We start from the raw sequence: 20,489 nt of genomic DNA, 5'->3' as shown, positions 1-20,489 counted from the left end.
GAAGGGGGGGTTGAATTAAGATTTTGTTGACTACTCCTAATTGAAAATTTCTCTTTCTTAGATATTCCCTAGATTCAATTATTTCTTTAATTGTAAGTTACTCGAATAAAAAATAAGGAGAAGTAAACTTAAAGAAATATAAACACAACAGAAAGTAGAAGAGATTAAGGAAAGAGAGAATGCAAAACCGGATTTATACTAGTTCGGCCACAACCCGTGCCTACATCCAATCCCCAAGAAACCCGCTTGAGATTTCCACTATCCTTGTAAAATCCTTTACAAGCAATGAACCACAAAGGACTTCCCTCCTTTGTGTTCAGTGATTACAACCAAGAAGTTATGCCCACTTCTTGCAATGAACCCCAAGGAACATTGGTCCCTTGTGTCCAGTGATAACAACCAAGAAGTTGTACCCACTTCTTGCAATGAACCCAAAAGACGTTGGTCTTTTGTGTCTAGTGATCAACCAAGAAGCAAATCCTGCTTCTTGCAATGAACCCAAGGAACGTTGATCCCTTGTGTTTAGTGTTTGAAACCAAGAAGACCTTCTCTTGAAAACAGTCACCAAGAGTAGGTCTCTTGAAAAACTTTTTGTAAGAATGGAGGAGGAGAGGAATAAAATAGAACAGCACAAGTTTTTGCCCAATGAACTTTTCTTGACAAAGCAAGTGTTTGAACAAAAACTCTTAGAAAGATGTCGAGAATGATTCCTTTTTCTAAATTTGTGCCATGGTCACAAATTTATAGCCATTTGATGGCTCTTGAAGAAACCATGTTAAAAGTTGTGACTCTTGGCAATTTCTTCAAAACTAGCCACTTTAAAAGTTGTGACTCTTGGCAAATTCTTCAAAAATCAGTCACTTTAAAAATCATGACTCTTGGCAATTTATTTTTCAAAACCAGTCACTGGTAATCGATTACCATTATAGTGTAATCGATTACACATCAACAGTTGTGACTCTTCATGTTTAGATTTGAAAACCAACGTTTAGAAACACTGGTAATCGATTACAAATGTTGTGTAATCGATTACACAAGTTTGAAAAAGTTTTATCACAAGTTGTGACTCTTGAAATTTGAAATTCAACATTCACAAGCATTGGTAATCGATTACATGCCCATGGTAATCGATTACTACTTTGTAAAATAGTTATAAAATTGTTTTGGGCTTTTGGTAATCGATTATTGTCTTATGGTAATCGATTACCAGAGAGTAAAAACTCTGGTAAAATATTTTTCTTTGAAAAATTCTTTTGGACAAATTGTGTTATTCAATCTTTTCTTTGAAAAATTCTTTTTTTTACTTATCATGATGCTTTTCTTGAGGTTCTTGCATATCTTGAGTCTTCTCTTGAATCTTCTTGATTTCTTTAATCTTGTTTGAATGTATCTTTTTATAAATCTTTGGCATCATCAAAATAATCTTGGAAGCTTTGCTTCTACACAACGTCATTTCGAATCCCTTGGATTAAACCCAACGTTGATTGATATCTGTTTAAGAAAAATATTTAATTTTTTCTGAAAGACTAGGTTTTTATCCATCTCACTATTCAACCTCTTTTCTAGTGTGCTTCAAATAATTCAACTTTTGTTTGAGTTTTAGTGTTGTTTTTGTTGTCTTTATTTGTGGTTTGGTTGTGTTTTTCAGGTGTTTTCTGTGGTTGTTTATAATCACTACTAGAGGATATTTAATGAAACCTCTTCATCCAAGTGGTTAGTGTTATTATTCTTTACTAAGATTTTAACTATGTTTATTGAGGTATTGACAGATTTTCACATGTTCTTACTATTCGGAATGTTAGGCCTGCAAGAAATTCAAATAATGACAATGTGAAGGCTGATGTTGTTGATGATGATAAAGGTGAGCTTGAGAAAAGCAATATCCTTCTAATGGGGCCAACAATGTTAGGTAAATAAGTTTTTCCCTTTTGGTTGGGTGTTTAGTGTTTATATTCTTCTAGTTTTTATATAATGTATGATATGATGCTTCCATTTTTGGAATAGCAAATTGCTTGAGTGAGTGGAGAATAGACGACTCTCAACCATGCAGTTTCTCAATCAGTTGCACCAATATGTTAAAATTATGTGTCAAGTTCTTTTTTATATGGCTATGTTCTACCGTGAAATCGTTTTTCTAATGATTGGCATTAAGGTGGGGGACCAGTTTGGGACCTTTTGCTTTTTATATCTTCATTTCTTTGAACAATCGTTAATGCCTTGTTACTAGTGTAACTTGTGTTTCCTTGATGTTATTTCAAGTACATGGAAGACACTACTTGCCAAAACTTTGGCTTGGTTTGTAAATATTAGCCAATAGCTAGGCAACAAGTATCTCTATTCTATTATGCTTAACTATATTCTGTTATGGTAGGTATCACTAGTTGTATAGTCTTTTACAGATTGATAGGTTCTGTTATGATAGGTGGTTATGCTGGGGATTGAGAACTTTGATATGGGATTTATGAATATAGGGAAATAGGTGTGAGTGAGAGAGAGGAGGAAAACATAACACGACTTGGAGAGAGAAGGGAAACCTCTAGTATAAGAGTTGTAACTATGGGGGAAGTATGCTCTTGTTGGGTACAATTTATGATAATTGAATGATACACCTCATTTTGCATTCATCTCTTACTATTTTCGTGTTTGTTTGTGGTGTTCTATCAAACTAGCACGAAATGCAGTTATCACTTGCTAGTATATGAAAAAGTAAAGGGCTAGAAACCTCATATTTTAACATGTCATTCATTAAGACAAATTAGTTTCAAATGTTTTAGTAATGAGGTAAACAATTTAACAACAAATACCACAAGTCATCAGCATACTGGTTTAGGACTAACTTGCCAGTATTATTGTATGTAGGTCATGCTCTAATTCTTGTAACCAAAAGCTACTTGACAAGTTCTTTGTTATTTCCTTTTGCTGAGCTCATGAAGCAAACATGTTGTAAAAGTTGATAGTCCTAAACCATTTCCCCAATGGGATCAAATAGCTAAGTGCCCTAACAATACATATGCTCAAGTTGTTCACTCGAATGCTGAAATTAGTGGGAACAAGCTAGTTCCTCTAGCTGCAAAGGAGTGTCTAGAATAGAAGGAACAACTTGGTAAGGGAAAATTGCCTTGATCTTCCTGTCACTGCAGTAACTCTTTCTCATTTAGTCGTCCAAATACATGTATGATGTTTATGGTAATATTATGGTGTGTTGATTGAAGATTTTCATGGTACTAATTGTAACTCTTTAATAGTTTCTTTCTTGTTTTCAATATGTTGATTTACTTTTGGATTTTCCTTTAGTAACTTCATTTTAGTAGCACATGATTCTTTAAAAGATAGGTTAAATTTCCTATAGGTGACATTCATTTAGGAATCTATCTTTATGGCCAATAACTATACACCCTTATTAGTACACATTGATCCTTGTTACTTCGTTTCTTAAGTTTTAGTCCCTATATGCCATAATTAACAAGGACCAATGTGTACTAATAAGGACATATAGGGACTAAAAATTGAGTTATTTTTGTAATAATTTTCGTATTGTTTATATTTTCATCTTTATTTTGTTTTGAACTAAAATTTGGTAAAACTTAGTTTACATTGCACACTGTATTGGGAAAACCCTCATACGACTAAATCTAATAAATTTTGGGATTTTGCTTGGTGTGGACATTGCAAAAGTCTTGCTCGTGTAAGTATATCTTTGAGGTTCCTTGTTATCAATTTAATGTTGAGGCCTTTTGATGGAAGCTTGCTTGTGGAGCTTCTATGGAGGCTGGATCTTTGAGCTTCAATGAGGTCCTTCAATGGTGATTTTTCACCATGGAGATGCAGCGGAAGACAAAGGAGAAGAGGTGAGAGGAGGCGCCATCCATTAAGGAATAAGCCATGGAAAAAAAGAGCTTCACCACCAAGATGAGCCTTGGATAAGAAGCTTGGAAGGATGCTTCAATGGAGGAAAAGAAAGAGGGAGAGAAAGAGAGAGGGGGGAGCACGAAATTGAAGGAGGAAAAAGGGAGAGAAGTTGAACTTTGAGTTGTGTCTCACAAGACTCTCATTCATCAAAGTTACCACAAGTGTTACACGTGCTTCTATTTATAGACTAGGTAGCTTCCTTGAGAAGCTTTCTTGAGAAAACTTCCTTGAGAAGCTTCTTTGAGAAAACTTCCTTGAGAAGCTAGAGCTTAGCTACACACACCCCTCTCATAACTAAGCTCACCTCCTTGAGAAGCTTCTTTAAGAAGATTCCTAAAGAAGCTAGAGCTTAGCTACACATACCTCTCTAATAGCTAAGCTCACCTCCTTGAGATGAGAAGCTAGAGCTTAGCTACACACCCCCTATAATAGCTAAGCTCACCCCCATGACAAAAAAAACATGAAAATACAAAAAAAAAGTCCTTACTACAAAGACTACTCAAAATGCCCCGAAATACAAGGCTAAAACCCTATACTATTAGAATGGCCAAAATACAAGGCCCAAACGAAGAAAAAACCTATTCTAATATTTACAAAGATAAGCGGGTCATGCTTAGCCCATGGGCTCGAAATCTATCCTAAGGCTCATGAGAACCTTAGGGGCTTCCCTTGGATCTCTAGCCCAATCTACTTGGAGTCTTCTACCCAATGCCCTTGCGGGATAGGATTGCATCATTCCCTCCACCTTGGAAAGGATTTGACCTCAAATCCCGAGGTTCTTCATACTCTGGGCTCCTTCCCTCAACACCTGTAAAAAGAACAAAAACATATGTATTAGTGGTGTTTGGTATGTTGAAGTAAGGTGAGGTCTGAAAACCCATTTCCTGAGCATCTTCCCATGAAAGAACATGGTTTCTCACCAACTCAATGAGTGGTGCTACAAGTATAGAAAAATATGGGACAAACCTTTTGTAAAAGTTTGTTAAGTCATGGAAGCCCCAAATTTTTCTTATACTTGGTGGAGTGGGCCAATCAGGAATGACCTTTATTCTCTTAGGGTTCATGGGAACCCCTTGATCACTATTTGAAAAATTAAGAAAAGTAACACAATAAAACATACCTTTTTTTGTATTTTCATATTGATTATTCCTACCAAAAAGTATGACAAACCTAAGGTGTCCCATATGAGTACCTAAGTTTGTATTGAAACTAAAAATAAGAACAAACCTACCTAATGGGTCCCTATGTACACACACCATGAAGATGTTAGGTGTACGAGTGATTTTACAAAAGAGGGTTGCACCACTCAAAACATTCATCATACCAGCTATTTTAGGAACTTGGTGCGTAATAATACCTATTTTGGGCACCAACAAAGCACAAGGATTTAAGCTCTTGCGAACCAAACCCTCATCCAACAACTTCTTTACTTGAGGAATAAACTCAAGCCTAAGAGGTGTGGCAATGCTAGCAAGTGCCTTTTTACAAAAGAGAAAATGTGAAGGTTGTCTAAAAGGGAAAGTTTCTTTAATGTTTGTCTTTATTGTAAAATGACTTTCCTTCTTAGCTAAACTCTTGGAGGAGACACTTACCTCCTTACACTTCTCTTTAACCACTAATGGTTGTCCTTCTTCTTGGGGGTAGATTTCTTCACTAGATTCTTCCCCTTTTGCTTCTTCACTTTCACTAGAGGAAGGTGAAGTAGTAGCCTCATCTTGGCTACTATAAATGTCTTGGCCCCTCATAATCATGGTTTTTGTGGTGGGGCATTGAGAAGTAATGTGTCCTCTTCCAAGACATTTAAAGCACTTTATAGAGCTAGTTTTCTCTTGCATACTAACCTTAGGGGCTTGCTTTTCTATTGTCTTCCCCTTATCATCTTTAGGCTTAGAAGGTGTCACCCCTAAGATGCCTTGACCTTGGTCTTTCTTTCGATAAGAGTGAGAGCCATAAGATTTTGAAGTAGACTTCTTTTTAAGTTGTTGCTCTACCCTTATTTCCCAATCTAAGTTAGCCTCTACATTGTCCTTCCCATCGAAGTATGAGAGTTTAATGTTAGCCTCTTGAGGCTTTCTTTCCTTTTCTCTTCTATGGGAGTGAGGTCTAAGATGTGACCTATGCCTTCCTTCGTAATAGTCACGAAGTTCTTCACTTAGGCTTTTGCAAGAGTTATGACTACTATAGGAGGCATGTTTTTCTCTTTTCATTTCTTTCATTATTTTTCTTCTTTCTTCCTCTCTTATTTTCTTTCTTTCATCTTGACTTATTTCTTCCACTCTTTTTTTTCCTTTTTCTTTTCTCTCTTGTTTTTCTTTCCATAACTTGAGGGAACTCAACTCATCTAAGATTCTAGATAAAGGGTCTTTATGACTAGTACCCTTGCGATTAACACTAGATGAATGATGACTCATGTTGGTTCCTAAGTTGTGGTTCTTTCTTGTTGGAGGTTTGAAAACAAAAGGTAAAAGAAACTATGGTTGAAACTAGCCAAATAAACACTAAAAGAGGTGTGAAAGATAAGGTAAAAAAACTAATTGGTAAAATGCAAGCTATCTAGGCGGTTTGACAATGGAAGGTAAAAGAAATAAGCTATGAAAGTAAGCAAGAAATGTAAACTAGGTGAATCCTAAGAGTGTTTGGATGACCACATTCAAGGTTTCCAACAAAACACTCACTATCCTAAGTAAAAATTGCCTAAAATATTACACACAAATAGAAGTTTGGTAACCTATTGGAGGCTCCCAACACACTTCCAATGAAAGGCCTTTTTGTTACAAAAACTTGAAAGCAATGAAGGTAAGTAAATTGCAAATTACAAAATTACAAAACGGTCCTCAATTTTGGTGGTTGTTCTCTCTTTGGTGATTCACTCAATTTGGAGTGCTTCTTTGTCCAATAGCTCTTAAGGTGGTTGGCCCCTTGCTTCTGGACTCAAATTCTTCAAGGGATGGCACCAATCCTCCTTCCAATTCCCTATATGGCAACCCACAAACAAGGAAACAAAGAGACAAGCAATAACCAAAGACCAAAAAAAATGAAATGAAAGCTAAACCAATGGAGTTTTAACAAGACAATTTTTCAAGGATTATTCAACAATTAAAGCAATGAAAAGGACATAGAAGCAAGCTAGGACTCAAAGAGAAACTTAGAATGGCTCTAGAGTAGAGTAAAAAAAACTGAAAAAAAAGGCTCAACAAAACTCTAGCTTTGGCACTTGTCTTCACACTAATTTTGAATTGAAATTTCCAATTATAGAATAAATTTTGAGCCAAAACAACAAGCACCCTTCCCTTTCACCTTTTTTTTCTGGATACTGATTTTCCTGCCAACTTGTGCGATTTTTCGTATTTTTTCCTTTTATCCAAATCACTTGTTTCTTTTTTTTATAACTTTTTTCCAGATGTCTATAAAATTCAGTAAAAAGTTTAGCTCAAAATTCGAAGTAACCAATTCTCAGTAATTTTTACAAGTTTGTATGTCCAAGCTGCCAGCACCAGCGATTTGTTTCTTTAAGCATGGTATATTGATTGCCTTGGGCTTACTTTCAACCTTCCTATGTATGTTGAACTCACTAGGATTGTTTACCACAGTTTTCGGAGTTCAATATTCACTTAGGATCAACATTTCAGCCAGCAATTCAATCACCAAAACTCAAATTCACAATAGACACAATCATAAAGAAACCTAAAAGTTCAAGAAAAGGTTCACAATCAAAGACTCTCTAAGAATTTTGCATGAACATGTTAAGGACTAGTTAACATGAAAGATTTGACTCAAATCAAATAATAGGCTAAAAGAATTTCATACACTCATGAACAAATGAGTTAGACAAAGAAACAAGAAAATAAAATTCAGCACAACATAAGAAATCTCATGTGACAAGTTTCATGACTAGACATGACTTCTATGACAAAACTACAATAGGTGAACAAGTCACTCTAGATTTATGAGGTTTTCTTCTACTTTAATATTTTTGTAAGAATTTTATGGTTTAGGTTTCAGCCACAAAAAATAACAAGACAAAACTCAAAGGAACCTAAACTCAACACAATTCATGGTTCAAGAACAAGAACTAGAAATTTGAACCATAGAAAATCAAATCTAACTTCTATAGCAAGTTTAATCGGTGGAAACTCTAAAGAATCATGTTAACAAAATTTAGAACAAGACATGTGAGGAGATACATGGAGAAAAATTAAGAAACAACAATGGAAGAGAAGGCAAAGAAAAAAAATTAATGGAGGTTTAAGGAGCACCTACTTGAAGCTCTTGTGCTCTGATTACCACTTGATGGAAGCTTGCTTGTGGAGCTTCTATGGAGGCTGGATCTTTGAGCTTCAATGAGGTCCTTCAATGGTGATTTTTCACCATGGAGATGCAGCGGAAGACAAAGGAGAAGAGGTGAGAGGAGGCGCCATCCATTAAGGAATAAGCCATGGAAAAAAAGAGCTTCACCACCAAGATGAGCCTTGGATAAGAAGCTTGGAAGGATGCTTCAATGGAGGAAAAGAAAGAGGGAGAGAAAGAGAGAGGGGGGAGCACGAAATTGAAGGAAGAAAAAGGGAGAGAAGTTGAACTTTGAGTTGTGTCTCACAAGACTCTCATTCATCAAAGTTACCACAAGTGTTACACGTGCTTCTATTTATAGACTAGGTAGCTTCCTTGAGAAGCTTTCTTGAGAAAACTTCCTTGAGAAGCTTCTTTGAGAAAACTTCCTTGAGAAGCTAGAGCTTAGCTACACACACCCCTCTCATAACTAAGCTCACCTCCTTGAGAAGCTTCTTTAAGAAGATTCCTAAAGAAGCTAGAGCTTAGCTACACATACCTCTCTAATAGCTAAGCTCACCTCCTTGAGATGAGAAGCTAGAGCTTAGCTACACACCCCCTATAATAGCTAAGCTCACCCCCATGACAAAAAAAACATGAAAATACAAAAAAAAAAGTCCTTACTACAAAGACTACTCAAAATGCCCCGAAATACAAGGCTAAAACCCTATACTATTAGAATGGCCAAAATACAAGGCCCAAACGAAGAAAAAACCTATTCTAATATTTACAAAGATAAGCGGGTCATGCTTAGCCCATGGGCTCGAAATCTATCCTAAGGCTCATGAGAACCTTAGGGGCTTCCCTTGGATCTCTAGCCCAATCTACTTGGAGTCTTCTACCCAATGCCCTTGCGGGATAGGATTGCATCACCTTTAATTTTCATAAAACTAATAATGTGGAGCTTAACTATGTTTTTGCCCCCTCCAGATTTATGAGAAAGTTGGCACAACATTTAAATTGGAGGAAGATGTAGAAATTGAAAATATGGATGCTGATAAATATAGGGATTTGGCTGAAAAGTGAGTTTTATTTACCTGATCTATTTTATGAAGTAGTTGTGTTTGTTTCGAGTCTTCTAACTGAATCAAACTTTAGAGGTGAAGGAAAGTAGAAGTAAAATTGTTTTTAAAGGTCCTAGATTGATGTGAGATAATCTAGAATTGTCATTCTACTGCTTATTATCTGAACCATTCTTTTTTTAGGAGAAAAATCTTTCCATGGAATCCCCTGATTTTCCTATTGAAGATGAGTAAGTAATTTCCATCTATCAATTGTATGCAAGTCTCTTGTTCTCTCTCTAGATATAATTCTTTAGTTCCTATTATATCCAATGTATTTCCTATTTATGCATCTATCAATTTTGTAATTAAAGGATCAAGTGCTCCAATGTAAATTTTTTATTATTATATATTCGTATGCTTGAAATTATCTTAGTAAGAGTATAGTATTATATCTTCTTTTTATTTTTTTGCAAAACACAACATTAGTTGGTGTAAAACCAATGTAGAAAGTGTCTTTACAATATCGGGTTTGGCCTAAAATGATGTGGTAAACACATTCAACATCAATTTTTCCAAAAACTGATGTTGTATACGACTTTTAACATCGTTTTTTTTAGAATCGATGTAGAAACCACTTTAGAATACACAATTTTGATCACATTTTTACATCGGTTTTAACCAGAATCCATGTAGATAATGATTTTCAACATCAATTTTAAAATCAATGTTGAAAATGTCTACTTTTAACAATGGTCGTTCAAACATCAATTCTAGAAATCGATGTTGAAATTCCTCCAAAACCGATGTTAAAGCCCTTTTTGTTGTAGTGTGGATTCCATTAGATTTTGCTATCGATTGATAGAAAAAGGTTCTCATGCTATAGTATGTATCAATGTTGGTATTTTATTTAATACTTTTTGTTAGAATAGATAATTGCTTGTATTTTGATTGATTTTGCCCACAACTACCCCATGTCATCAAGTTTAAACTAAGTTTGAGATGAAAGGCAAAAAACTTCATAGGAGAACAATATACACCTTGTCATGTTTATCTTATTGTAATTGTAACTGTAACTAGTTTCAATGGTTAAATTTATTAGGTATTTTGTCAAAATTGAGTGACTTAGTTTCTTGTTGTATTAGGAAACATGATATTACCAAATGAAGCACCAACTTGTGGAGTGAAAAACTAGAAAATTAAACAGTTTTTGAGTTAAGAAAAAACTTTAGTACACCAATGTTGTCTCTTAGTTCTGAAGCTAGTCCTTTTCAAGTCCCTTCTCCAATAGTGAAAGTAGATGGTCTAGATAGCACCCCTTGTGTAATTGAAATTTTCACTCTCTTATATGAATTTAAGGTTAATTGAATAATTGAAGTTAAGTTTTTTGTGACACTTTATGCTAAAATATCCCTTAAAATTTGCTTTGATTCTCCTTCTACTTGGGTTTTAAAAGATAGTGTTTACACTTGTCCAAGAATCTCATCTAAAAAAATTGGTTGCTCTAGTTGCAATACATTTGACAAAGAGTCCTTTTCTATTGTTATTTCAAATGTCGTGTTTTTTTTACCTTTGTTGATCTTGTTGAAAAAAAATCATTCTCACACTACAACAAATCTGTTAAATAATGGAGGTTATTTTTTCGTTTAGTGGAGGTTTTTACCCTCCGCAAAATAAATTACGGAGGTTTTCAAAAACCTCCGCAGTTAGATTCGCCACAAGCAATTAGCGGCGGTTTTCAAAAACCTCTGGTATCGAGAACATTTTGCAGAGGTTTTTTTGTAGAGGTTTTAAACCTACGCTAACTGTGGAGATTTTTTAAAAGAGATTTTTAAACCTACGCTAACTGTGGAGGTTTATTGGAAGAGGTTTTTATACTTACACTAAATATGTAGGTTTTTTGTAGGAGGTTTTAAACCTATGCTAAATGCGGAGGTTTTTTAAAAGAGGTTTTAAAACTATACTATGGAGGGGTTTTTTTAAAATTATGCTAGCAATAGATGTTTTACAATTGATTTTCTAATTCTCCTTATTTTCTGGTATATAATGATTTTGTATTCTCATTTTAGTTTCATAATCTACATGTATTATAATTTTTCATTTTCTTATGATATCGATAAAAAAATGTAATAAAAAAACTCATAATGAGGACGTAGAAATTATATTTCAATAACCAAAATAATAGCATATAGTTCAAAGATTTATAATTCAAATTTCAATTGTAAATCAAAGTATGACATAAAATCCATAACAAAGTAATATTAGTATTGTACTAAACTTTAAATCCAAAATACATTATAAGCAAACTAAGGGTTGCTAGCACCAGAAGATCCTCTTGCATCCAAAGGTGTATTAGGAACACTTGAAGCATCATTTGGCTGAAATAAGAAAAGAAAAAACACTTAGTCACATATACTATATACAAGGGTGTATCACACATACTAAATCATAATGACCATCAATAAAAATAATCAATTCTAAACAATTGTTTTAATATTCTAAACTTATGCATGGTTATTACCTTGGTCATGTATGTTTACTTAAAGACCTAACTTGAGATAAAGAGTATTAAGAGCTAGCCAAAATGAATAAAATTCTACCTTAATATTGTTGATTAACTATAAAATCTATCTACAAAACTATAAATTAATTAGCTTAATAAACACACGTACCAATTACAAAATATATTTCCTAACTAATATGCGTGAATAAATTAATAAACTATAGACATATGCAAAACAGTTTTAAGAGTACATTGTGTATTATACTAACAAGTTTTAGGATACCTCACATATACATAATGATGTATGCATATTAATTACTTACATGTGTTTGATCAGGAGTGAAATAACTAGCTAATTCTTCAGGGATCCTTCCTTCATTCATTATCATGTAGGCCTTAAAAGCTGATTCTAAATTGTTGTATTTCTCTTGCCATTGGTTTGAAGATGGAAAGGCAACACCAGATGAAGAAGAGCTCAGACTAGAAGCTCAAAGTCTTGTGTTCCTGATTGTATTAGAAGGAACAACTCCTAATCCCATGCATCGCACTCTCCCAGAGTGCTCTAACCCTAACACTCTACCAACAACATCAAGAGGAGAAACTTTAGATTCATCAACTATGCTTTGAGTCAATCCTACTTCAATTTGTTCCTGCAAACATGTAATAAAAGGAATTACAAAAGTTTTAAGATTAAGCACAATCCTTGAAAACAATGTTACTAAAGAAAAACATACCGCTATAGTCTTTGCTGCTTCATTTACAAATGATCCATCTTTCCTTTTATGAGTTTCAATATATAATTGTCCACGACTTGGTAGCTTCCCAGTTTCTAACAACTAAGATAAATAAAGAGTAAGTAAACATTGAACTTCTTTAATTAGTAAAAGTTAACATTTAGTGTCATTACCAACTCATTTCTTCTTCTAGGATTAGCTTTGAATCCACCAGTGTGTGGAATAACTTGCTTGCTTCGAATTTCTTTATTTCTCCTACAAAGTTCCTATATGCAAAGCAATTTCAAGTTTACAACTTGTAATAGTAATCATATAATTAGCTATAAAAACAATTCAATAATTAAAACAATCTAATTGTACCAATGTTGATGGTTTATAACGATAATGAACAAAACGAGCCCATTGATCTTTATCTATGCCTATCAGCACATTTTTTATGATTTCATCTCTTGTTTTGGTTGGATCGTTGAATTCATTCCATAAGCTTTGCCTATTTGCAGCCCATTTTCTTCTCATACTTAATTTGCAATACCGTTTTGCACCAGCTTCATTAATCTTAAAATAAAATCGAGGCTAAAATTTTTTTATCAAATATATCATATGCAAAATAATATATATATATATATATATATATATATATATATATATATGAAAAATAGTAAAGATAGGGTTTCTAAGTGGTGTAGATATAAAAAGTTATATATATCTAATTGACATACCTTTAAAATTGTTTCAAAGCAATCATCAAAATAAGCTTTAGGTACGCCTGAAGGTCCAGACCATCTATCATAATCCATAGGAAATAATTTGCAATCAGCTGCTAGTGTTCCAAGAAATCCTACAAGCAAGGCTTGTGTTTCACCAATTGCTTGGCCTTGGTCATCAAAATTCACAATGATGTGTAACTCCCTAGGTAAGCTATTGACTCCCCTAACTTTCACCTTAATCTTCTTGATCATTTCTTCAGAGTCTTTAACAATAAAAGAATTTCTCAATAAGAAAATGTAATATACTTCATATGATGATAATTACAAAAATAAAAATAAAATACAATACTTGTATACCTATTGCCTCAACAGTCCAACAGTGTGTAGACTCACACCCAACATGACGTCTAGTTATTTCATCTTCTTGTGGATCTTCAGATGTTGATACATGAGAAAGAGGGACATTACCAGTTGGGACTTCAGGAGCTTGTGTGGAATCACTTGGTGGGGAAGAAATAAGATACAACTATATCAACATATTTAGGCAAGTGTGAATTTCTTACTATTTTAGGAGTTACAATTCAATCAACTATATCATCATTTAGATGGTTTGTAGCCAATTGTACATATTGATAATCAAGCCTAGAAAATTGTTCAAGTTGTTGCTCTTGGTATGGCTCATTTTCATATGCATTTTCTTCTACTTCTTCTCCCATGTCATATAAATCTCTTGGCTTTATGTGTACAACAACACTCCATCCTTCATTGACTACATCATCTACATAATACACCATTTGTGCTTGAGATGCTTCAATGTATGGTTCATGTTCTTCACGATCACCAATATGAATCAATCTATCAAAGTTAACACAATTAAAATTCCAACAATCCTTTTTATACCCTCTATCTCGTGTAGTATCAGCCCATTTACATTTAAAAAGAATAACAGAGAATCGACCATAGTAGTTAATCTCAATGATATCTTCCAACTTCCCATAATAAGGTAAATCTGCTTGCCTTAAGTTGCCATCAACACTACTTGAAACACATGATGTGTTAGATGTTAAGAAAACACCACTGTTTTGTGTTTTTAATCCTTCTTCTCGAGCCAAGGTTCGAAATTTGAACCCATTAATATTATATGCAGTAAATCTTGTTGCATTGTCCAAGGGTCCTCGTGCTAAAAACTTTAGATCAGTAGACATTTCATTCATTGTATCTGGATTCATAATCTAAAAAAATTGGAAGTTAGAGTTTGAAACAAAGACGGTAAAAAAATCCCTATCCACTAAATGATTACTCACCCGCTTTCTAAACCAATCAACAAACTCTTTATTGACTTTTTTCTCTATCTATGTAGACGAAGGTCTTCTTCCTCTTGAACTCCTTTTTATGAATTCTCTAAATTCACTACATAAATTAATTATTATAATCAATACACATGACTATTATTTATAAGTAGTATAATAAAAGTTTATGTCACTTTACTTACTCCACAAATGGTGTGACTATAGTGCAATTAAGGAGCACATATCGATGAGCTTGCAATTTTTGCATTGGAGTTAAAGTGAACATTGAACAAGCTCCTACTGGTTTTCCAATTTGTGAGAAGATAGAGGACACAAAAAAAGTCTCATTATCAATTGGGTTATCACAAACACGTTTAGGTCTATTGAACCTTGTCTCGATATCTTCAATGTACCGAGAACAAAAGGTAAGAGACTCTTAAGTTAAATACCCCTCAGCTATGGATCCTTCAGGTTGTGCCTTGTTTCTCACAAAGGATTTTAAGTGACCTAATTCCCTATAGAAATAACTAACAATTAAAGAGTGTACAAGTAAGATATTTGTAATATAACATCATAAATTTAAATTATTTAAATCTTTACCTCTCTACTGGATACATATATCGATAATGCACTGGGCCTCCAAGTTTTGCTTCCTCTATAAGATGAACAGTTAAATGAACCATAACTGTGAAGAATGATGGAGGGAATAACATTTCTAAGTGGCATAGTGTAACCACAATGCGATCTTGGAGCAACTGAAGTTCTGGAAGATTTAAAGTTTTACCACAAAGTATTCTAAAAAAAGAACAGAACTCCACTAAGACAGAAGTCACATGGTCTGGCAACAAGTTACGAATTGCTAGTGGTAGCAATTGTTCCATAATAATATGGCAATCGTGACTTTTTAACCCAGATATTTTATTAAGTTTCTCATCAATACATCTGGAAATGTTACTTGAGTAACCATCTGGTACTGTAATAGTCTTCAAAGTTTTCAAAAATAACTTTTTGGTACCACGTGTTATTGAAAACAAAGCAAGGTGATACTTTCCATTATCATCTGGCCAAAGATCAGGCCTTAAGCCCATTTCTTTTAAGTCTTTTCGAGCATTAAGGTTGTCTTTTGATTTATCCTTCTCATGGAGCAATGTATACATGACATTGTCGCATACATTTTTTTCAATATGCATAAAATCTAGATTATGTCGTAACAAGTTAGACTCCCAATATGGAAGTTCAAAGAATATGCTTCTTTTATTCCACTGTGTGACTTCTTGTCTAGATCTTTTTCTTGTTCCATTTTGAATAGCTCCAATTCCAAATGTAGTATTAATATGTTCCACTTGTCGAAAAATGTCAGATCCAGATAATTTTAATGGTGGGTTTCGTTCTTCTATGCTTCCATCAAAGCGAACACGGTTCAATCTAAATTTATGATTTCTACTTAGAAAACAACGATGCCCCATAAAACACCACTTGTTACAATTTCGAAGGCAACAAGGTTCTGCATCTAAATTGCAAGTTGGGCAAGCCAATCCTGTGTGTATGTTCCAACCAGATAAGATGCCTAAGCCAGGAAAGTCACTAATTGTCCACATAAGAGCTGCTCGCATTCTAAAATTTTCATTTAAGGATGAGTCATAGGTGTCCACACCACTCCATAACTCATGTAACTCCTCTACAAGGGGCTTTAGGTACACATCTATGTTATTTCCAGGAGATTGCTTGCCTGGAATGATCATTGATAGAATGAAGGAAGTGTGGTTCATACATATCCAAGGTGGAAGATTATATGGAATTAAGAAAACTGGCCAGATGCTATAGGTAGAACTCAAGGTCCTAGCAGGATTAAAACCATCAGTAGCAAGGCCTAAGTGAACATTTCAAGGATCTGAAGAAAACTCAGGATGGATTAAATCAAATGTCTTCCATGCCTCTCCATCTCTTGGATGCCTTAACAACCCATCTTTATTGTCTTCCAAAACATGCCATCTCATATCTTTTGTAGTCTTACGACATGTGAACAATCTTTGCAATCTTGGTTTCAATGGAAAGTAACGTAAAACCTTTGCAGCTATTTTCTTCTTCTTGTTGGGTTTCCATCTAGATGTACCACAATGCTTACAAGCATCCAAACTTTTTTCATCATCTCCCAAATACAACATGCAATGTTTTGGACAAGCATCTATCTTTTTATAATTAAGACCAAGCTTGTTAATAATTTTCTTTGCCTCATAAATAGAAGGAGGAAACTTTGCTTTTTCAAATGCGTCATTTAACAAATCCAATATCATAGTCATTGCCTTGTTGCTTAATCCACACAAAACTTTTATATGATATAATTTGATTATAAATTCTAGTTTTGTGTACTTGCTTCCTTCATACAATGTTTGGCTCCCATCATTTAGAAGCTCATAAAAGCCATTATGATCTTCTCTTGGTTCATCATTTACTATTTCATCTTCATTTAATGGTTGTGATGCACCTACATTAGGGTCATGTTGCCTATATTGTTCAAATGCGTCATTGATCATCATTTCCATTGGGTTTTGAGGTTGAACACCACTATCTTGGAAAACATCTTCCACTTGAGAAGATTCTAATGCTTGCTTTTCACCATGAAGATCCCATATAACATAGTTTTGAGGAAATGGTTTATATAGCAAGTGATCTTCAACTATGTCTCTATTTTGCCATTTCATAAATCCACATTTTGGACATGGACATCGAATCGTTTCTCCTACAACTCCATTCTTAAAAGCAAAATCTAAGAATTTACTCAAACCAATGGAGTAATCAATTGAGTTTCGGGCCTTTGAAATCCATGACTTATCCATTACAAAAGATACCTAAATAATTTTATTAAAATAATTTATCACACTATGATAATATAACATAGTATAATTTGTATTAAAAAACTATAAATTAAGAATAATATAAATTATAATATAAATTAAGAAGAAAAACTATAATAATTATTCTAACTAAAAGAATAATTGGTGGGGGAAGAAGCATAACCTAAGATTCAATACCAATTTTTATGTTACAGCTACTACCATATATGTTATAAAATAAGAATAGGTATTTAGAATAAAAACCAATGGAACCAACAAAAAAAATGAATTACAAAAAATTATAATAAATTACACTTGTTAGCTAACTAATAGAGGTCGTAACATAAAAATACTATCATGAAAATGTAATGTACGTTGTAAACACATAAAAATAAAGATTACAATGTTTAATCAAAATAAGAGAGAGATGAAGTACCTTTGAACTTCCAGTAAATGAAAGCAGGGGAATATGTCTTTTGCTATTGCCTAACCAATTTCAGCACCTCTCAAGAACTTCAGCTACAAGCTTTAAAAAAAATAAGGAAATTAAGTTAGTATTATATACGACAAGTTAGTATTATATATATATATGACCTTAATAGCCAAAAAAGAAAAAGCAAATTAACCACTTATTTTTTGGAGCAAGTGTGCTACAAATCCAAGCTGAAATTGCTTGCATCAATGCCAAATGGAATCAAAAGTATATGCTAATTCCAATGGGAGTTACTTGACATTCAATTAAGCAATAAAAGTATATGCTTATAAGTTCCAAATGAGTTTTTCTAACTTTTGTGTTCTTATCAAGTTCAAATAGGGTTACTTTTATAATTTGTAAAAAGAAAAAATATTTAAAGTTGGAGCAAATTATTTGAAAATGGTATATCTATATTCTTTACACTATAGGTCCTAATAAAATTAGTTATTATATTGGACATAGTAATACTTTATATCAATACTATAATTAAAAAATTTAAAAAAAGTAAAATTGGAAGTACGAGATGGATGGAGTCATTTGATGACATTATTTTCTCTCAATCACTAAGTTAATTAAAAGAAAAGAAAATCATATATGTTAATCATAAATAAGCAAGGGAAAGAAAGGAATGAAGAAGAAAAGAATAAGAAAAAAAAAGAAACTCATAATTATTCTTTTTTAAAAACAAGTCTTCACGCTTCTCTCTCACTCTCAAATGTTAATTATTAGTAGAAATACAATTGACAAAATTCATCCCACTTTGTAAGGAGGGAAATGCTATAAACAGATTTATAAGAGTGAGCATCACTGCAGCAATAACAGAACTGAAAGTTTGTGTCATAAAGAATACATCATGAAGGATATTGGTCACGAGGAATCGTCAAGTCATTAAGATCATGCCAATTCTCAATCACCAACTTTTCCTAAACACACTAGCAGAGTGGTTTGCTGGAATCTATAATGAATTTCAGTTCTCAGGTGTAGTAACTGATAATTTCTCTTATTCAAAATTTAATACCAAATTACTATAGCTTCCGCTGTTTTACTTAATATGTATATATATAAAGGCATCTTACACTATGCTGATCAGCATGTATTACGCCTGGTAGGCAAACTTAACTATCTCATCATCACCAAACCTGACATCACCTTTATTATAAGTATGGTTAGTCAATTTCTGAATGCCAATTGTGATAGTCATTTGGATGTTGTGAAATTCATTCTTCAGTTCATAAAGAAAGCAAACATAGATATATAGAGAACTAAATTTTTGCCGAATCACATTTTAATTGTGTTTTCCTGTCACACACATATTTCAAAGTAGTCTTATCTCTCGGGATATCCCATGCCAGCTACCGTACGTGCGTGATGGAGGACCACATAATCACAAATACATTCTCAGGGAAAATGATGACTTTAATAATTTTTATAATTTCTTTTTACAAATTACTTTATTTATTAAATAAACATGCATGTCTATGTGGCAAATCGGGCATATCTTTTTGAACAGGAGTCAGCCTTGGCTGTCATTCTCACCGCTTCTCACTTTGTCTCAGTTTGGGATCAATAATTCAAATGTTTGTGTTAAACAAGATTAAAAACATATATTTTTTGTCATTTAAATTTATCAGTTGCTTCACTATATAATACCACCCAGTAAAAGGAAAGGTCGATTGCACGTTCATCCTAAGGAATGGAAATACTGATTTGGATTAATTGCCAACTACTGACTCCTCATCTAATCCTAGAAATAAGCAGTCTAAACTCTCAAGTTTCAAGACAACCAATTCAGTGAATTGTAATTTTATCTGGAAATAAAAAATAAAATAAAAAAGTCCAGAAATAATTAAAAATGACCAAAGATGGGTAAAAAACCAAAGGCTTAGGCTTGGGTAAAGCAGAACAGCAAACAGTACACACCAACACGATTCAAAGAACAGAAAAAATCATAATAATAATTAAAAAAGAAAAAAAAACTGAATTAAAAATTAGAATCAGGTACGAGAATAGCTGGTAGTAGGTGAAGGATGGTGAAGAGAAGGAAGGTTTGTAGGTGAAAGGGAAAGAAAGAAATAAAGAAAGGGAAACCAGAATCTTAGTTCCAAATCGAAAACTGAAAGCGCCATGGATTAGGCGAATGCCAGAATCTTAGTTCCAAATCATTCTCGGCAACGTACAACACTAAAATCGAAAACTGAACACACAAAAATTTGAAGGTATAAAAAAAATGGCAAAGTAAAATCTTCGACGGTGATCAATGATGCCCAGACACACATATGCCAGAAGATAAGATATATTAAAATAAAATAAAAATAATGCTTTCGAAGATAACTGCGCAATACCTGGCCTTATTTTCTTTTTGAATCCTTCGAATTTCTTCGTCTCGCTGTATACCCTGCAAGCAAAACACATGCTTGTATCAAGTGTGTATTGATTTTGTCCGAATATATACATAAAAAGAAGAAAAAAGAAAACGAAGATGATGATTCGATTAATTAAAACAAAAATAAGAAAACAGCAACGGACCTTGGAACAAAGAGAGGAAGTACCTTTGAAGAGAGGGGTTTTGGGAAGCGAGAGAAGAAAAGAAAAATCTGGAACGAGAAACCGAGAGAAATTTTAGGGGTAATTTGAGGAGAGGGGTTTTGGAGATCTTTAATGAAGAGAAATAGGAAGCTGTGACTGAAAGAGGGGTTTTGTGATTTTTTTGA

At 33.5% G+C, this 20,489-nt stretch overlaps 1 protein-coding gene and 2 long non-coding RNA genes across 3 annotated transcripts; all 3 read right to left on the bottom strand.

The window, feature by feature from the left end:
- Positions 1–11,475: 11,475 nt before the first annotated feature.
- LOC114405479 lies at positions 11,476–12,223 on the bottom strand. Its single transcript, XR_003665241.1, has 2 exons — positions 12,063–12,223; positions 11,476–11,614 (listed from the first exon to the last, which is right to left on the bottom strand). It is a non-coding gene; the product is annotated as an uncharacterized LOC114405479 (long non-coding RNA).
- Positions 12,224–12,257: 34 nt separating this feature from the next.
- On the bottom strand, positions 12,258–12,826 carry LOC114405478. The gene is made up of 3 exons (XR_003665240.1): positions 12,647–12,826; positions 12,474–12,575; positions 12,258–12,389 (listed from the first exon to the last, which is right to left on the bottom strand). It is a non-coding gene; the product is annotated as an uncharacterized LOC114405478 (long non-coding RNA).
- A 3,526-nt stretch (positions 12,827–16,352) lies between these two features.
- On the bottom strand, positions 16,353–17,306 carry LOC114405148. The gene has a single exon (XM_028367793.1). It carries the CDS (start codon positions 17,304–17,306, stop codon positions 16,353–16,355), a length of 954 nt encoding a protein of 317 aa, XP_028223594.1.
- Positions 17,307–20,489: the final 3,183 nt, after the last annotated feature.

The sequence above is a fragment of the Glycine soja genome, chromosome 3, assembly GCF_004193775.1.
Source record: "Glycine soja cultivar W05 chromosome 3, ASM419377v2, whole genome shotgun sequence".
NCBI classification, from domain to species: Eukaryota; Viridiplantae; Streptophyta; class Magnoliopsida; order Fabales; family Fabaceae; genus Glycine; species Glycine soja.
This window is presented reverse-complemented; position numbering and strand designations above follow the sequence as displayed.